This window comes from Bombus pyrosoma, linkage group LG6 (genome assembly GCF_014825855.1).
Source record: "Bombus pyrosoma isolate SC7728 linkage group LG6, ASM1482585v1, whole genome shotgun sequence".
NCBI classification, from domain to species: domain Eukaryota; kingdom Metazoa; phylum Arthropoda; class Insecta; order Hymenoptera; family Apidae; genus Bombus; species Bombus pyrosoma.
In genome coordinates this window covers 1,543,114-1,563,662 of record NC_057775.1, presented here as the reverse complement: position 1 = coordinate 1,563,662, position 20,549 = coordinate 1,543,114, and the positions used below count along the sequence as shown (strand labels likewise).

The window sequence follows — 20,549 nt, the reverse complement described above, 5'->3', positions numbered from 1 at the left end:
AATATATAATATAGATTACTTTTAACTTTCAGCGTCAGATATTGAATATCGTGTGTCACTATCGCCTTGAAAATGTAAATCGATCAATATGCATTAGTTCACTATGTCGTTCACTATTAGTTTACTATGTCGAAATTTCTGGTTTCCGTTCCCGATTTTATTGATTCAACAATTAGACACATGACGCGACGTCACCATCATACTCAATCATAATACCCAATATATATTATACATAGATAGATACCTCTATTTAAACAGCAAGAAAACAGATATTTCCACAATATGTAAGACAAAGATAGAATTCATTATTCGCGTCTCGCAAATACATCAAAAGTTATATCTACTTACTTCGATTTTTTTTTTTTTCGCTCATCGATTAATTTTAATACCTTTGTTCTCTTCATTTTATTTTTATATATTAACAATTTAAAAAATTACGCTTGTCTCTTAACTATTTGCTAAGATTCTACCTAAAGAAATGTGTAATTTTTCTTTAATAGTTAGCGAAGTAGTGTCATGTGTAAGTACAGTTAATTCGTACTCATATTGTATTTATCAACTTGAAAGGGTGAAGTCGAGAGAATTTTGCCGCGAAATCGAAGCAACAAATAAATTAATTTCTCCGAACAACAAATAGATTAACAATTTCAAATTTCATAGGAATTGTGCATTCGCTTTCGCCTATAGTCGATCGACCTTGGAAGGAAACAGAGGTTGCGGAAGCTGTACCTCGTTCGAGGTAATCGACGAGTCGGAAGTATGGCCCACCTCTGGACTCACGAGGAGTAAAAAAGGGCCTTAGGTCGCGATTGCAGAAGTCGGAGTGGTCGCAGCAGGCGACCGCGTATTCCACGTCACCTGGACCGTGTAGCGTGTTATTCGCTTTGCACCAGACTGAGTATTCGGGCGCCGGGAAGAAGCGCACCTTATCATAACACCTGAGAACAATTTACATCACTTCCGAACCAGAATGTTTACCGTATCTCCGATCAAAGAGAAGAAAAGCGTTCTTTTTGTTACACAAATTCGATCTCTTTTCATTCGTTTATTAGGTGTTACGTATACGCTTTTATTTTCAAACGTGTCGTGATTTTCTGATATTTTTATGTTCAGTTATTTCAGAGATAATGCGTTGCGTCTCATAAGTATAAAATCACTGAAAAGCATTCGATTTTTGTGTGTTGTTTATCTAACACATATGTATATGTAGGTATGTATGTACAATCTGCAGTATCATAACTGTGTTATAACTCAAATTGAAAAGTGTATGAATAATCATTATAAATGATTAATATTTTTTGGTTACTGGTAACGATTAGTCGTTATTATCGGCAACAAAAGCATTCGTTGGTTGATGCTGGTTAAAAACAACTTCCGTCGTCGATAATGATTACCGCTAATCAGCAATCGTGAAAAAGGTTGTAATTATTTATAACATAATCGACATACCTAAATCGTAACCAGAACATTTAAATATTATTATTTTTTAATAATTTCAGTTTTTGGAGAATCTCTTTAAAATTTAGCGATCGATGATTTTTCTACTTAAACAAAAATTAACTTTTACTCAATGACTTCCTCCGTAAAAGTGTCATAAATAACTATAACGTTTTACCTCCGATTATACCGTGGTAGTGTGTAAGTTAGTCCATTGCTAATTTTCATAGAACAGTGTTGTGCGTCTATTATTATATAAAATACGTATTCATATTATGTATTTCGTTATACGTACGCAGGATGTCTGTACAATCGAGGTACAGTCAGAGAAGAAGTGATTCTTCACGAAAAAATATGTCGAAAATGTAGAATGAAGTTTTCGCGTAGGAGATGTGGTGAAACTGCTACTTGTAAAAATATGTCCTACTTATTAGTAGGAGTAAAAGCTATTGAAAATATCCAACATGAATTACATGCACAGCTGTGCTCTCCTAATTAAATTATCATACAGTTCTTGTAATGTGTTACATCTTTTGTATACAAATATATGTAAACAAAAATTGAACTTAAAGCGCAACGAAATGAAATTGTAACAATAATTTTTATGAATTGGAATGTTTGATTTCACATAGATGCTTCTAATCAAGTTTTTTCATATTGAAGATTTTACGGAAGTTTTATATTTATGAGACGTATTATAATTGTAATTTAGGGCAGAAAGATGTAACGGTACCTCATTGAACGGCCACTTGCTCATTTTTCTTTGTTTATTTCCAAGCAAGATCAATTACGTTTAAATCAAGTATCAGCGTCATTCTGCGCGTAAAGATATTGTAAATAAATTACAGACGAAAGCCGCAGCTGGTCGATGCTCTTTCCCTGTTCTTTCTTCGCTTTTGCTACTCTTTCTCATGGCCTTCGTTGGCCAAGTGATAAATTACTCTTATTACAAGAGTTATAAATTCAGAAGAGCACACCAACGAATAACAGGCAGCCGAGATAAATTCGGGAATTAATCATTAATAACTCACGATCGCGGCCATTAATTCACATGGTTCTTCATTTTCTTTTTTTTTTTTTTTTGCTTGGTAATTTGGCCGCTAAGAGGCCATATTATAACATAACGTCGTTATCTTCAGGCTCTTTACGGACGAGTCGCTGCGTCGGTAATTTCTTTTTTAGCACTCTTTCAATAAATTCTCCAAAGAAAAAAAAAAAAAAAAAAAAGGATCATTGCACCCCATGAAAGATGTGGTTCTCAAAGGAGAAATTCAATAAAATTAGTTTATCATACACGTATGGCGGTTCACGAAAGTATTTGGGCGCGTATCATAGAAAATAATTATGTGTGAGTATATCGTGCATATTATACATATAAAATTTTAAAAATTTCATTAATATTATAATACAACGCGATTATCACAATTATATTGGTAAAATTTGAAACCGATCTCAAAGTGTAGGTACGTAGATACTGATATTCAGGCATGTTAATACAATGTGAATTCACCGTTTAAATATTTTTGTGACCTCTAGAAATTCATACCTTTTTTTACTAAATATCTTTTAATTTCTATATCCTATACATATATTTCCAGATATTTCTAGATTTGTTTCAAACTTCACCAATATATGTAATCATAAGATTTACAACATAGTCTCATTATAATGCTAATCTGATGAAACGTCAAAATATGTTATGCAACATAATAATATAGATATTTATAAAGAATTTCCACGGATATTCGAACATTTTCGTGAGCCGCTATACCTAACGTTATACAAAGGATATGTAAGTCGAAAGATACTCACGTGATTAGTTTATAATTTTGTTTCATTACTCGAACATTACGCATAAATGGATATTGACGGCGTCAATTCTATTACTCTAAATCTACTTTGTCGTTTTGAACTTGGCATGATACGAAATTATCGCAATATTTAATGTTGACTCGTGAAATTTTTTAATACAATCATAGTTTGCAAGCACTTGTGCAACAACAAGGTACTTTTTAATGCACATTATCTAGATATATTCTTGAAAAAAGAAAGCATACGAAACATTTGCCAATATTCAATTACAGCGAATATTCCCATTAAACCAGTATAAACTAAACATTTTTAATCTGTGAGAAGTAGTACATGTACCTACATTATACAAGTACAAATATACATATATACAGTATATAGAGTATAAAACCTATATTTTAAAAGCCGCGGAGGATAGGTAGTTAAGATCGATTCTCCGTTAAAATCGGAGGAAAACGGGATTTAGTTCGTTCTACTGAAGTTGATTACCTTTCGGATGCTTTTACGTCATCTTCTTCAAACAGACAATTCACAAGAACAAAGGAATTGGAGAGATTAAATTGAAAGGACGTGCAGAGATGAAAATAATAATAGCTACTAAGGTAAAGAAAAAAAAAAGAAACGAAGCGTGGGTGCAAGATTTTATTTTACGTATGAGAATCGTACGAATGATTAACAATAAACATTTTGCGCTTTAAAAAAGGCACTTGAGAACACGGATAGCTTAAAGACCACTTACACTTAGTGCGGATAATAAATTAACCAAATTACAATGCAAGTAAGCATCATTCGATAATAATCACTCGTTAAATGAGTTAACATTAACACAACATCGAAGCCTCGATCGCGTTTTCACGGGATTAAACGACGTTAGAAATTTAAGTACGCCACGAGTAAAACAATCCGACACAAAATATGCGTAATTATTGTTACCGGTAATACCATAGTATAACATGACGAATAAATTTGCCGACTAATAACCAATATTATTCGATTGACGATGGAATCGCGTAAATTTTTTTACATGATTCAAAAAGGAATAAGACAAAACTTTAAAAAGTATTTAAAAATATGTTATTGATAATTAGTTTACAAGCTAGGTCTATTTTTGTGAAAAATGGTCATCAAGCTGCACATGCGCATTTTCGAGACTTTATCTATTACAATATTTTTAAATAAATGTACAGAGGTTCTCTTCCTCAAAAAATATGTTTGATTACGATGTGGAGATATATAGTCAGCATACGCCAAACAAGATAACACAAGAAGATAAGCGCTCGTCTATATGATTTTTTCTTGATTCGCTACAAAGAAAACTACAGTAAATAAAGGCAGAGTTAATTCTTAAACCAATTACCTACTGCCTCTTTTTAAATATTTTTGACAGCTTTATAGTATAATCTTTCGATTAATATTAAAAAAAATTCTTGTTATTATAGATCTACGCGATTGTATCGTCAATTGAATAATAATTCTTTGCAAGCAACTGGCTTTAAAATGTTCTTAATGATAATACTTAATGTAATATTATTGTATCTCACACCGACCCTTCGAGCTCTAAAGTTATTATCTATCTACAACTCTAAAAGATAAATTAACGCGTATATTGCATAATCCCTTAGAACTGGCGTGATATTATATACATATACAAGGATGAAATTGAAGGAAGATTAAGAAAGGCTAGCAGAGCAAGTCTGTATCTCCTTTTTCTAACAGAAACTGAGAAGAAATATGTATTTACAAAAGATATACCTTTTGAAAGAATCTGTTTACCAATATCATTACAATATTTATCTTCGTTAGAGAGTGCAGAGAGGTACGTATATGGCAACATGCTACCGGTGCTTTCTAAGTTCACTCGGGAGGACTTGCGGTCTCCTCGTGCAATTGTAAGTGAAAATATGCAGGAGGAGAGTACCTTGAAGTAACTAGAACCTCTATAGGTGGCAAACATTTTCACACTGTTTCTTTTTAAAATCATTTATCATCGTTATATAACTTTTTATATCTATAAATATCAAAAAACGAAATTTTTCATTAAATTAAAAGAAGACTACTATAGTGATGGTATAATTTCTTTCCACGTTTTTCAATTATAAACTTTTGCGATTCGTGTATTAAAATTTTATTAATATAAATACATTAAACAATATTAAAGAAAATCAAAAAAAGGAAAGGCTATTGTCATATTTCTTCAATCGGCTGTGCTGCAATAAAAAAATATTGAACAGTGAAAAAAACAAGAAAGGAGACAGGCGGTAACGTATTTGAATAAAAAAATCCTAGATATTTGAGAAAGTTCAATCTAAAGCTATAAAGATACACTGTCATCGAAAAGTATGTGAACACTTTGATCGGTTTGTGTTAACAATATGTGAATGTTAGTAAAATGTAGAAGTCAATGATAAATGAATGAATAAGAATAATATATATTATCTATTTGTGGAATGTATTATCATGATTATATTATAATTAAAGTAATATACATATATATATATATATAATAAATATATATATAATAATAATATATATATATATATTATTTTAATTTCTTTTATTATATTAATATTATATCTTTTGTTATTATATTAATATATTAAATATATATAATTAAGTTAAGTATATGTTTAATATAAATTTTATGTCGCGTGTATACAGGATGTATCTTCTGAGACCGTCTATGATTAATCACCATTTTTCAGACATTTCCGATAATCTGCCAGTAAAATGTTTTAAACAAAAGTTCAAATCTGTTAATTTGAACAAAACAATGTAATTTGGATATTAAACATTTTCGAAAAAGCCTTCTTGATATTCTGCATAAAAGGTTGTTAACCTATTTATATGGAGAAGCAATTAGTTTAGCAGATATTTTATCTTTTAATTTGGGAAATCTACCGGATGAAATAAATGTAAAGCATTACTTTTATATTTGTTCTGCTTGTCTCTCATACGATATATTTTACGACATACTTTATACAAATTTTATACAAATTAAAATAGCTGTTGAACTAATTGTCCTTTGACATAAGTAGATTAATAACTTTATATACGGAATGCAAAGGCGAGATTAACATATTAATACAATAAAGGACGATATCCAAACATGGAATAGTAGCTGGAATAGTATTTTTAGAAATATGACAGATTGTCAAATATCTGTCAAATTACCATTATAGGCTATCTTAGTTACTCACTTTGGCATTGCTTATTTTGCCAAAGACCTTTTGCAATATTCTGTTGGAGAAATATAGATCAAGTGACTCGAAATGTTTTGAATTAATGAAATTTCTCTAAATGTTTTATATAACATACATAATATGTGTGGGTATACAAGAAAGCTTTTTATGATAAGCGTTGCAATATTTTCGTGTACCACTATAGGTACATACTCGTACAATCTTTTGCATCGTTAACATTTACTGTTGCTGCTACTGCTGCTAATGCTGCGCACATACTATGATAATAATAATGTATGTAACACCCATAGCGATGGAGAGAGTGAAAGAGGTTGACTAGGCATGAGCTAATGATGCGATACAACGATGGGCACTGAGCGTTTGCTGAGCGACGAATAATTATCGTTCGAATTGAATCGGAAGTAATAAAATAATTATATTAAAGCATCGGTGGAAACACGCGGACGAGTCAACAGCATGAAAATGTAATTGATACTTTAAATTAACAAGATGCTCTCCGATATTGTTACATATTATCATATACATATATATCTATACTTAGTACTGTACAGAAGGTCTCGGTTATTTACAATAGTAGTCTGAGTAGTAGCAGTGATAGTGATAACAACAATTATATTATATAGAGAATATTTTCACATGATCTTACATAAAATCTTTTCAAATCCTTTGATAGTTTTTTATGGCGTTACTTATGTATTTGTAGTTCTTTCTTAGAGATGTTTCTTACAATGTATTTACTTGTCAAAGTGGTGTGCAGAGTATTTTCACATTGTTTTAGATAAAAATGGATCTCTTAGTATTTCCTTTGTGTGAATACTTGGAGTTATTCCTGTTTCGTAAATTACTCATAATCGACAATTCTTGAATTAAGCATATCTTGAAAAGTCAATATCTATGTAATACCAGATTTGACCCATTTGTAAAAACAAAATATTCATTTAGTAGGTGGTTTAAGATTTGTATACAGTACAGTATACATAGATATACATATAGATATATGTATATATATATTTCTTATAACATGTACACAAAAGCGCGCGCGCGCCCACACACGCACACATACATACCCAGCCCTAGTACATTTATATGTACTAAATATATACCTACACAATATTTTTGGTTCTAACGGAAATCAACGTCTGCAGTAGCAGGAAAAAGATTAGCAGATAGAAAAATGTGAAAAATGTGAGAAATGTGAAAAATGTGAAAAATGTGAAAAATGGTGTGGGGATTCATAGCTACAATGAAGGAGATAGAGAAGACAGTGATAGAAAAGAAAGTGAGTAAAGAGTGAGAGAAAGAAACAAAGTGAACTGCAGCAAAAGCCTGAGCCACCTGCAGAGTCATCGCTACTTCCAGGTCGTTTGACTGTACCTTTGTTGCGAGGGTGTAGCTGAGGTTTCAGATCCCGATTGCAAAAATCCTCTTTGCAGCACTCGATGACAAAGGTCGTGTTTCGCGAGTCGCTCGTCATGCAGAAGATGAGCGGCTCGGGCTGCGACGACGACAGCTGTTTATGCACGCACCTTCAAGCCGAGTTTGCACCAGTTTCAGAATTAAAAAAAAAACCAAGAAAGAGGCAAACCACAACGTGTAATGTCATCTGGGGGGGGGGGGGATAATCGTGCTTTTTGGATCACGGCTGGGGACACTTCACGTTACTCCGTGAGAAATATCAAGGGCAATGTTAAGGAGGATACACACATATGTATGTGTATATGTATATGTACGTTGCTCTCAAGGGAGAACGCGACTCTCGCGAGTAGTATTCACCGCGGTGCGACGCGACGCGATGGTAGAACGATAAAATAACATAAGATACGTTTTCCCTTTTTATCATTTTCATTTTATCTTAATTCCCGTTCCCTTCTTTATATTTAACCTATTAACTGAAAAAGGAAAGCTAATTCGTCATTCAAATTGTTCATCCACGAATAGCTCACGAAAGTATTCCAAAACTTATTATTAGTGAAAAGCTAGTACAACATAAATAATGGTCTTAAATATACATATAATTAGTGCTTTGACGTGGCTCCACTAAATATATATCGTGGTTTATTCATGCAATGAATAATTTAATGCTTGAATACTTTGATAATCCGTGCGAAGTGTTGCAATAAATTGCAATAAACTTTTAATTTCTACATATTTACAGTTTTAAATCCGTTCCCAACTGAACTGAACCAACATAATTATGCTAGTCTGTATCAGTATCATGTTCATGAAATTTCAAAATGTTTTTTAATACACTCGCTATAAATGTACATCAATATCCATAAAAAGTTTCTACAAGTGTTAAAATACTTTCGTATATGAGCCACTATATTTTATTCGATTCAAAAGTGCTAAAATAAATCAAACTAAAATTGGTATTATGTCTATTAAGCCTTATTTTCGCAATTACAGAAACTACTATTTCAGAGACAAGTCAGTTAATAGATTAAATTAAATCGTGAGTTGAGAAATTAAAGATGAGCGACGGAGAAACGAAGGAATTTCTTGCAATTAATAATAATAATTTCATTCAATTTGATAAGCCAAGATTTAAGATTGCATAACAAAGAAGTCATGAAACCTTCAACAACCATGAGATCATTATCTAAAAATATCAATTCGCGTTTGAAAACGTAACGACGCGACGTAACGAAGCAACGAACGTGTTACTCAAGGACCGTGTTTTATAAAAACACGTCGAAATACTAGTTGCAGAAGTTAACAATGATACCTTAGACTCATCAAATTAAATAACCAGAGATAATTGTGGATTATTTTAGATATAAGAACAGATTCTAATAATTTTAAAATTTATTAGTTTAACTCTTGAAATCTATCACTAATGGAAATCATCTTAATGCTATTACGGATAAATTTTTATTTGAAAATTGGATATATTTTAAAAGTCAAACAGACCCAACTAAATATTTTATCATCCAATACCAGATGAAAAGAAGAAAAATTATTGTTCGTATCTAATGGTTAGAAATAACATTACGATAGGATCGTTAAAATATTGAAAAAATAGCTAAAAATAATATTGAAAGAAAATTCTTATGAAATGGAGTTTTACTCACAATAACCTATGAGAATAAATCAATTATTTTAATTACGACACGTACGATATTCCTTGTTCCCCATAACCCATAAACCCTTCGCGTTTCATATTTCGCATACACTATCTTGAAAAATTCAAAAGTATCCACACATTTGCTTACTTTTGACAAAATGGACCATAATTACAAGGTTATGGATACCTATAATGATTTTATTCTTTCTTATCATCGCAGCTATGTATGATAGAATATTATTGACTGAATTAACTTTTAAAAGACAATACGCAATTATAAAGCTGACATTTGTATCTGTTATATGTTATTTATAGAATTATATATTTTGTTACTTGTATAATCGAAATAGGGGAACATAAAAAGAGTAAAAGGCAGTACAACTGTATCATAAGCTTCATCGTTCTACCGCAATTATGCTCGTATCCTTTTATATTTAATCGAGACTCCATCATTCCGTGATAACACGATCGTCTCATATACGCGCGAATCTTTTCGAAACGAGCAAAGCGAGCGTACAGCGGAATAAAATTCGTAACCGGCTTTGAGTCACAAATATGCATCTGTACAATGTACAATGTACAGCGTATAATGTATTGCGTACAGCGTACGACGTACAGCGTACAGGATACCACGGGATCGCCGTCTCGCGAAAAAGACACGTTCGAGGTGTACGGTCGCTGATTACTTCGCACCACTGTTAAAACAGGCGGATGCTGGCGCGAATGGGCTCGCTAAACAAACTTCAGCAAACGCTGAAAAAGGAACAGGGGGGAAAAAAAACTAGCGGAAGAAAAAAAACAAGAAATTCAAAACGGAAAGAAGGTAACAGTGTAAACGGTAGAGTTGTTAAAAATCGAAAAAGGGAAGAAGAAACAAACTGTTCAACACCGTGCAATTCAACACTCGTTTGTGATACCTGACAGTGGGGGTAGCCAGTCGTAGCAGATCGTCGTTCCTGAAATCCCGTTATTTCTCTCCCGGCCAGTGTACACAGAGCAAACAGTAAAAAAGAAAAAAGAAAAGTAAAGAATAGAATAAAAGTAGTTAACCCTCGCCCGGCGGATATAGGGTTCATACGGACCCAGCCGTGTACCGCTTACTTTAAAGTCGCGAATGTTCGCCTGAAATCAAACACCTTATCTCGATTGAGAGATGAAGTTTTAATGTGAATTTCTATAATGACGATAATACTATTTTTCGTTACCAGTAACCATTATCGATATTATAGAGGACGAAACATTTTTTTGTTCAACTAGTTTCTATCATCTACCATCGTCGATTCTACCACATACTCGTATTAGTATTAGACACTAATAGATAATTGAAAGTAACTAAACAAAACTTCCATCATCTATGTACATATGCATGTATAATGATTATCGGTAACGAAACAAATTCTAATCAGTATTCATACTTATACAATAACATTTAAATACTGATATATCTTTATCTTTTAAAAAGGCTTCTTTAAAATTTCATGATCACTGTCTTCCGTTAAAGAAAAAATTTGTTTAACTTTCTCTCAATGACTTTCCTTGCAAAATTTTAAAAACTATTATTTTTGGTTCCTAATATGTAGAATATCGCAAATACTTAAATCCATAAAAATCAATGACTGATTTTCGAAAGTAATCGACTAAAACTACAAACCATTGATACCTATGCAATATATAGTATTTCACGAACATATGCCATATGTCATATGGGTTAAATTAGATGATTAAAGAATGTTTCGCTGGAAGTCCGCTTGGTCCCAGTACCCGCCTCGCACGTGGATAAAACATAAAGCTATAACCATCCATTTTACCTTTCGAAGATTAAAAGTTCTGTGTACGATTTAGCTGTTAGCTTTAGCTGTTCTTTTAACTGCATCTAGTCTGTGCGAGTTTCGAATTTATTCGTTCGTTAATAACGTTAATTGATCTCACAATCAGAAGAATGACGAGATCTCATCGAGAAGAGAATTCTTCGGTCGTTGAGCCAAAGTTAAAGTCTAGCTGGATTAAAGCAGGCACAATGTATTAAAACGAAATTTTCCAACACACCAAAATGAGGATAAAAAATAATAAAACAAAAGAAAAAGAAACGTATACAGAATAGGAAACCAGAAAGAAAAAGAAAACGGCGGTAGTTAGAAGGCAAACGATCGTCATCATCATCATCATCATCATCATCGTCATCATCACTATTACAGATGCAGTGATATGTTGTTAGTCAAGGTCGTCCATACCTAGAGCTCAACGAAATCAATTGAAATTTTCACAGGAAAAAAGGCAAAACACGAAATATAGAAGGGGCAAAAAATCCAAACGAAATATGCGAGTGTACATTGTACATACGAGGATCGCAACTCGTTACTCGTTACTCGTTACGAAACAAGCCTCAAGATGATCCACAAGGAGCGCGTAAATCGAACGCGCGCGTTTGCGAGCACGTAGGTATTTGTACAAGCCAAACCATGTACGAAATCTCGAATGTTCCTTCATGCTACATACGATATGTTTATCAATCCTTGTCTATGCTTTACTTTTTTCTCTTATTCTTAACAATTTTGAACAGCGTTCAGTACGATTTACGCAAATTTAAGATTAATTAACATTAATTAAGATTATATCTCCTCCTTTCGTAAACAAATATTAGCATCAAATTCTTTTAAATACCGTGGACTAGAAATTAAAGCGGTATCAGTCCACTCACCACTGCTGGTCTTCATAAAACTGTGCTACATTTATTATAATAAAAACTGATTATATTTTTTTAAGTTATGAAAATGTATCGCTGCAGAGAATGAAGTTATAACTTGATAATTATGAAACTAAGGGGATGATAACTCTAAAAGTTGCAGTACGTGACTAAATTGAAATTCTTAAAATCCTGATCTACAAGAATGTGAATTATGATTTTCAGTCTGTATATAAATGGAAAATTTTTTTAATTATTTTGCGATATATCAAAAATTTACTCAAGTTTGCTAGTATCATAATAAATATTGTACTAGACTATATTATATTATATTGTATTATATTATATTATATTGTATTATATTATATTATATTGTATTATATTATTAAATTATTATGTAATAACAAAAAAATATCGAATTTTTAACATTTTCCAAATTATTCCATTTCTTAACGTGCTTCTTTTACGCGATTTATTCAAGTTTCGATGTGAATCTGGGACGAAAAAGTTTGTTATATATGCTTTATTTACCAAATTTCCCAAGACAAAATATAGGAATATATATACATAGTACACATTTCATATTAAATAAAAGCATTTTAAAAAATGAAATACATATCGTTAGCGGATAGATAAGCGCTAATCACTGTCACCGATATTGATATTCTCAAGCAATATTAAGCATCATTTATTAAAATTTATTAAAACAAACAATACAGCTTGAGTAAGAAGGTTAATCCGAGCATATAAAATATTTCTTCCATTCGACTCCGTATGTGAAATATGACACATATCTGTATGGTTTTTTTACGCTGAATCCATTCTTGAAATGGGATTGAATTTATTTTCCTGAATCGAGCGCCAAAGGATTTGTGCCCGATCGATAATCGATTACACGCGAAACGTGTCGCAATGATAGTCGAGCTGTATGAGAATACGTCATGCAAAAATTGGAAAAACTAGAAAAGTGAAAGTTTGATAAAAGCGGGAAAAGGGGGTGAAAAAAATGGAAGGAAACAATTTCCGATGATTAGTTGTATTTTTTTAGAACAGAAAATTCAAATTGCTCTGAATGAATTATAATGGCACCGAAATTAATTAACTGTACATGTACATATATACAATACATATCGCTACATACTAACATTCATTGAGTATTGCGACACATTAGGTAATTTCTAACAACAGTACATGAATATTAGTAAAATGTACAAATTAATCAGAAGCTAATGGTTAACAGTAATATTCATAATTTTTTTTTAGGATTAACAAACAATACATTCTAATTATTTGTTTAAAAATTGATCAACAGTATATTGAAATTTGAAACGCGATGTATGTATTGGTTTGAAACGTTATTGTTTGAATTAATCACAATATAGATTTGGAAAATCTATTTGTTGAGGATAAATAACTTTCCCAGAATGTTTTATTATCAATTTTATTGAAAAATTAATTTTATCATATCATAACAATGATACAGAATGCAGTTCTTTCGATTTATTAATACACAAGGTACGTTTTCTTGTGATTCTAAAATATATTCTACCAAAAATAAGCAAGTGCCCAAATACTTTTGAGCGGTAGTAGATACGTACCTACTGTATATATGTATGTATGCAGCGAGGAAGAACTTTCTCTTTAAGAATTTGCATATTATAACGGTATTATCTGGGTATCTTAAACGTTGCGAAATTTAAACATTGTCGAGGATTAGAGGATTATCATAAAATATATCAGATATAGGAATACTGCTACAGCCTACGTTAATCAATCGTTTTACGAGGTATTAACAAAAGCCTCTTAAGTTGGATAATCTGTTTTTATTTGAAAACCGTTAACGATCTCTCCGATCTCCAATCCAATGGATATCCATAGCGGCGAAAAAGAAGCCAAGTAACGAACTGAGCAAGTAACAGATACTCAGTGGAGAAGCATCCAAGATCATGAAAGAAACAAATTCATCATAGAACAACGTTATCTGTTCTGTGCTCGATACTCTATACTCTATTTAAATGCGTGTAACACGTCGTTCCTATAGCTTCGCGAACTCTCACCTGTTTCAGTTTTAATAGACAAACCGTGAGTGTATGTACGCGAAAGCGTAACACAAACGGAATCGTAAACCCGAGAAGATTTTACGTCACTGTCCAAACATCGAGCTCCTCTCTGTTCTTTTGCCCTTCGAACAGTTTCTTTCAGAAACGATCTCACCGTTATTTTCGAGATCCTGAAATTAACGCAGGTAAAAAGTTTGATTCGCAGCCGATGCAATTCGAAGGCTAAGAATATAGAATGTACAAGGTGGCTTGGATTCGACATATAACTAACGACAAATATACACAGTTGACAGAAAAAATGTCGATGACAAAAAAGATGATACATCGTTAGTCGTTGGTCGTTAAGTTCTGGGCTTTCAAAGAAACTATTATAAAACGGAGGAAGATTGGAAATTTTTAATTATTTTAATTATTAATTGGTATCGTTGAGTCATAGATGATTAAAATAGCTTTAATTAGATTTTGTTTAAGTTATTCTGTAACATTGTTCGTTATATTGTATTTGTTTTACTAATTATAACCAATCTGTCCTTGCATCCATCTTAGTTGTTTAAGATTTAACTCTACAGTCTTTCAAACATTTCCAAGATTTTAAAATAAAGTACGATGGCTCACGTAACACGAATAATGTTAAGAAAGATATATCAGACCTCCAGCTGTATAAAGTTCGATCCGCGATAGGGGGATATGTTCGTGTTAAGCTATGAGTACATAACGTGGACGTCTCACGCTATTTGAACTTAAATAGTGATGCGTTAACAAATGTAAAATATGAAACACGAGAGTCGAGAAGAGGAAGATTTGAGTGGTTCCAGAGAGGAAGAGTGGTATTTATGAGCGGCGAAATTTTAATCGGGTGCAAAATCTCAAACATGTGTGTCCGCAGAGAAAAGTATGTTGGTGAATTGGAAAGGGGCAAACAGCGGACGCAAAATACGGGGTAGATAAAGAGGAAAAAGAAAAAATAGGAAAAGAAATAATGAGAAAGTGAGAGAAAAGGAGAAAAGATACACGGGCACTACGTTTATGATTACGATACTCGTTATGTATATACATACGACTGCAAGAAATGCAGTTAATGATCTCGTTAGGAAATTCGCTATTGCGCCTGTTTTCACGGTTAGCTATAATATAAGAAGAAGAAGATATGGGCGAGCGTCATATTGGTAGTAGATAAGGCTTAGATGGTCATATTCATATGTATTATGTAGAGTTGAATCGAGGTCGAATGGAAAAATATTTCCGTGAAAAACGGTTTCCACGTATAACATAATACAGTAAACGTCCGGTTAAATGGCGATTTAATGGATATGCACCTTCAACTAGTCACATTTTTGTTCAGGTAAACAACATTCTATATACATACATACTATTTTCATTCTTTTCATTTAAGAACAGATAAATAATAATTACTATATGTTTCCAGTCATTTATATATCTGGTTAAAGATCCGATTAAGCTGGAGTACTGTAATAAAAAAGAAAAGAGAAAAATAACGAAAGAATAAAAAATAATAAAAAGGTCCATAAAATTTTTTAATGGGACAGTTTCGTGCGTATTTGCGATTGAAAATTGTATCGATTAAAAATGGCAATTATAATGAATGTTATAAGGAAACAATCTAGTCACGAAATAAAATCGCAAACTGTATTGGCTGGTTTGAAAAGTTCTGCTCGTTTCTTCTCGATTCCGAAATCTCTATTTTTAAATCTCGCGAATACGCTTCCTTCGCTTCCGCTCTGGTGGTATTACGAAATCGCGGTGGTAGCAGGCGCCGAAACATCTTTTTACAGATTCGTTGATATTTCGATCTTTTTAGAAGTTTTTCTCAAAATTATTTAGTATAATGCAAGGAATATGCTTTTTTCTCATACATCCTCTCATTGTCAGAACGTTTGCTATTTTCTAACATGATGATAACATGATGATGATAATTGAAAAGAATATTCGTTAAACTGCTACTGATAAACGGTAGATTGGAATACATGTCAAAGAGTAAATGTAATAATAGCAGAAAGCTCTGCTTGGAGCAAACTTGCTTCGAATGATTCTGAATTGGATCGTTAGAAAGTTTTAAAGTAAAACTGTTGAAAGACTAAACTGGACTCCGATTTCGATGATTTTTGAATATATTGTAGTAATAGTAATTGATATTTTGAATAACTTTTTCCTACCCATATAAGGGCTGAACTCGTTTAATTCCCGAGATATTCGCGAAGAACTGCTGGTACACATCGTATTTCCGCCTATAGTTGTACGTTTGTGGCAGCGGATGTGTTAGTGTTGGTCGCCGGCCGCTTATTTTCTGTTTATAAGGGAGCGACCTTAAAGGCCCGATGCACAACGTACATATGCGAAGCTACAAGAATTGTAAACGCCTACTATAGTTCAAAAATGAATATCATAAACGTATTTATTGTGTTTAGGCTAAATGTAAGTCTTTTCAATACGACTGCCACGAGACGCTTAAGACCATTGTAACGTTCGCGTAAAATAATAATAATTATTCTTATCGTAAAATAATATCAACTCTTCGTTCATCTACTTTTTTTTATAATTAATTTGTTATTATTTCGCGCGAGTAATAGGTAGTATTCGATTAAGCGTATGCAATACATAAAAAAAAATTTCGTATTTTTAGTATATAGAAATATTTAATTATCATTAATTTTTGTAACGTAACAACATAAAATATAGGGCATAAAAGACAAATCTATATCAATATCTGAATATTTTTCTGACTTACTATACAAATACAATGAAATTGTAATAAAGTATATGTATATCCATATACATGACTCAAGTAGCCAATTTTATTCAAAGCAGGGATTGCATGTTGTAACACAACAGTTATATAATCGTAACAATAAAGTTTCATCATCGTTACTCTCCCTCCTATCTGTTCTAACGAGCACAACTTCCATTCCGATCTAACCAAATAACAGAACGATAGTGGCAATGAACTGCTTGGAAGAACTTTGTTTTCCTTTGCTTGGGATCGTATCGAAAAAGTGGCGCGAAGATCGACACAGTTTTCAATCGCAATCACAATCTTTTTTCTTTCCGGTAACAATCGTATCAGTCGCAAAGTGTGATAAACCCTATGGGTAAACATTACGAGAATCATTTTGCAATTTCGTCCCAGCATCGATTTATAAAACTCGGGGCATATCAGTTACACGTGTGTCCTAAGTTGTAATCCTAACCAACAGGACGATGAATACACCAATGGATTAGTGTGTTGCTTGCGTTTGTAGCAGAACACGGCTTTTTCGCACGTCTAAATGCACATAATATTATTGTTATGCGCCTCGCAAATCGTCGCACAAATATGTTAATAAAAAAAATGAAGAATAAAACAAATGAAAAAAAATATCACATTAATAGAAAATAAATAGCCAATCGATATTTTTGCAATTCAAGTAATCTTTTTTTATTTATCTTTCTGTAATGTTTTTCCTATTATTTTGTAATTCAATTCTCAGACACAAATTTTATTCAATATTCTTCTATATCTACTAAGGGCGCATTTCTAACATATGTTTACAAAAATTTGCATTGAAACGTTTGTGAGTAGGAATATATTCGGAGAATGGTAACTAACAGCGTATCCACTGGCCGCGGAAATATTTACGAACCTTGTTAATGTGAGTTTTCTTCGGCAAAAATGCGAAATGCGCAAACAATCATGAATTATCCAAAATATTGCGAGTACTTGATACAAGTATATAATATCGGCGCATCAAAGAAATTGGATATTACGTAGTTTATCCAAAAAGAATTCTAAGATTCTATGTTATTTGACAATATATACAGTAGTTTATCTAAAGAAAACATTATCAAACATTATCATCGAGCAATAGTTTACCTAAAAAGACTTCCAACTTTATTATTACATATTAATTGATTCAAAAGGATTATATACTTCATCAATGAATAAGAATTTAACAAAAAAAATTACGAACATTAACATTAGATAATAATTTATCCAAATAAATTATATAGCTTATCGATCTATCGATTATCGTAGTTTATTCAAAAATAATTGTAAACTTTAACATTGGATGGCATAATAGTATAACACGTTATTTAATTAATAATCGATAATCGGAAGTATTATTCGCGACAGATGAAAGCTTTATCAGTCGCAAACATTTTTTGTTTGAAAACGTTTATGTTGTAGAATTAACGATTCTACGAATTTCATAAATCACATCGACTAGAAGATTAGGTACTAGCGACAGATGATAAAAAGTATTGTACTTTATGTGATTACGCTATGCCAGATGTTTAATTAATTACGATGGTCTTCTTCTCTTTGAACAAAAAGCATCAATTGTATACAATTATTTGTTTAATAAAATACAAATTCATGTCTTGTAAAATTCAGATGTTCTCAAATTAACGAATATGTATATTGACAGAATTCATTGTTTCAAAATCTGATAATCCGTGAAAAGCGGACTATTGTATACATATATAGCGTACACACATAAAGCATAGAAAATAAGAGAATAGGTAAGAATAGGTGTATCATAGTTTCGTACGTATTTTAATTCAATTATTAGTTTTTATAAGATAATTGCTGGTATAAATTATTATTCACATCGGGAAAACTTTGACTCGTGAATTTACTTAAATGCAAAATTTTGCGAAAATCCAATCTTTCTCGTAGTATAAAATTTGTATGAAAACTTTTTATAAAGAGCAATTGATTTTTGAAAACCTAAACAATCATTTCATTGGCTATTTATTTCCTGTTAACCTAATAGTAATAAAACAAGGCATGGAACAAAAAAAGAAACAAAAGATTAGAATGGGGAAAAAATAGAAAACACGTAGGTGGAAGGTTTTCTACGCTGGTCGCGAACAGCGAAAAGAATACCTGAGGATAATTCAGGCGAGTCGGGAGATATCAACTCCGGATATAAATTCTGGTTGCAGTACTCTTTATCGCAGCAGATTCTGGACCGATAGATACCCGGCTTTCTGTTGCAGGACTGCGGTTCTTCCGGTGGGAACCATTGCTTTCGATCGAGGCACCTTTCACAACATCACAATACCACCTTTACTTTCAACAGTTCATTTTCCATCGCCTACGTATGTACGTATGTGCTATACACATGTATAATGTATACCCGTGAGCGCGCGATATACCCGCCTTTTTTTCTTTCTTTCTTTCTTTCTTTCTTTCTTTCTTCCTTCCTTCCATCCTTTTTTTCTTTCTTCCTTTCTTCCTCCCCTTCTTATTTACTTTCTTTCTTTCTTTCTTTCTTTTTTTCTTTCTTTCTACCAAGTATTTTGCGAGTAATAAAATTCAACTGTTATTTGAAATAACTTATTTCAATGAATTCGGTAGACTGTCAAAAGAAAATAGTGGATTTCAGTAGCTAGATTAACATTGAAAGTGTAAGTGTAAAGTATTGTGTGATAAGTATGTCCATATATATATAGACGATTTTCTTTTTATACGTAAATGTATTGCTTTTTGTTTTTATAAATTAAAACTTAAAAGTAAATAGGAGTTAAAGAATAGATTATTGAAAATAAAAATTTGAGATTAGCGAAGCTATTAATTCGGTAGATAAACTTTTATTTTGTAAAAACTGTAGTATGAAAGACAAGGAACGATGTGAGGCACTATTTTTGTATTTGTTTGCTTTCAAGCCATTTAATTTTTACCTGAAGCATTTTTCGCTATGAATAATAACGGTGCCGTAAAGCAAGATATCAATATCAGGTGAGACTATATATTGTGGCTTAGACACTAATGTAATAAATAATTGTCCCTGATACTTTAGTGATCTTTAAAAAATATATGCTTGCACTAATACTTTGTAACTTTTATATAAATTTTCAAATTTGTTTTAAACTTTACCAATACACCCTTAATAGTCGGGTCTCGTTACAGAGCTAATTAAATTTCAAAATAATTTATAAAGTATACATTATCACACAGTATTATATATGCATTCATAGAAAGTTACTGTACGTCTGTATATATATATATATACTACAATCAAGAAATGTGAAAAAAAGACACTTAATACGCTTGTAAAAGAGAAACCAAGTATGAAACGAAAATTTAATATTTAATACGATTCGCGAATCAACCACTTCATTCTGTAATCGGTCGATAGCAGGAAATTGTCTCGTGCTGCTTTCTCATTTCGACCAATCAAATGATCTCGGTCGTGCTATTTTCAATACGATTTCCGGCTGAATTATCCGAATTACCCGCCTAGCGCATTAAACATTGAGGTCCCGTCCGTATGTCTGTGACCTCAGGCATCGAG

The 20,549-nt window shown here is 32.1% G+C and overlaps 1 protein-coding gene across 9 annotated transcripts in view; it reads right to left on the bottom strand.

The window, feature by feature from the left end:
* Positions 1-20,549, bottom strand: part of LOC122568529 (TGF-beta receptor type-1) — a 70,000-nt gene that overhangs the window by 22,931 nt on the left and 26,520 nt on the right. For 3 of the 9 annotated variants that reach the window (XM_043728363.1, XM_043728365.1, XM_043728364.1), the window contains one exon: positions 730-938. In XM_043728363.1, coding sequence (XP_043584298.1) covers positions 730-938 — 209 coding nt within the window. Of the gene's footprint in view, positions 1-729; positions 939-7,820; positions 7,973-10,427; positions 10,467-11,318; positions 11,492-19,138; positions 19,297-19,391; positions 19,527-20,549 lie in introns of those variants that run through there. The other 6 variants (XM_043728371.1, XM_043728372.1, XM_043728367.1 and 3 more) reach the window with 6 other exon arrangements.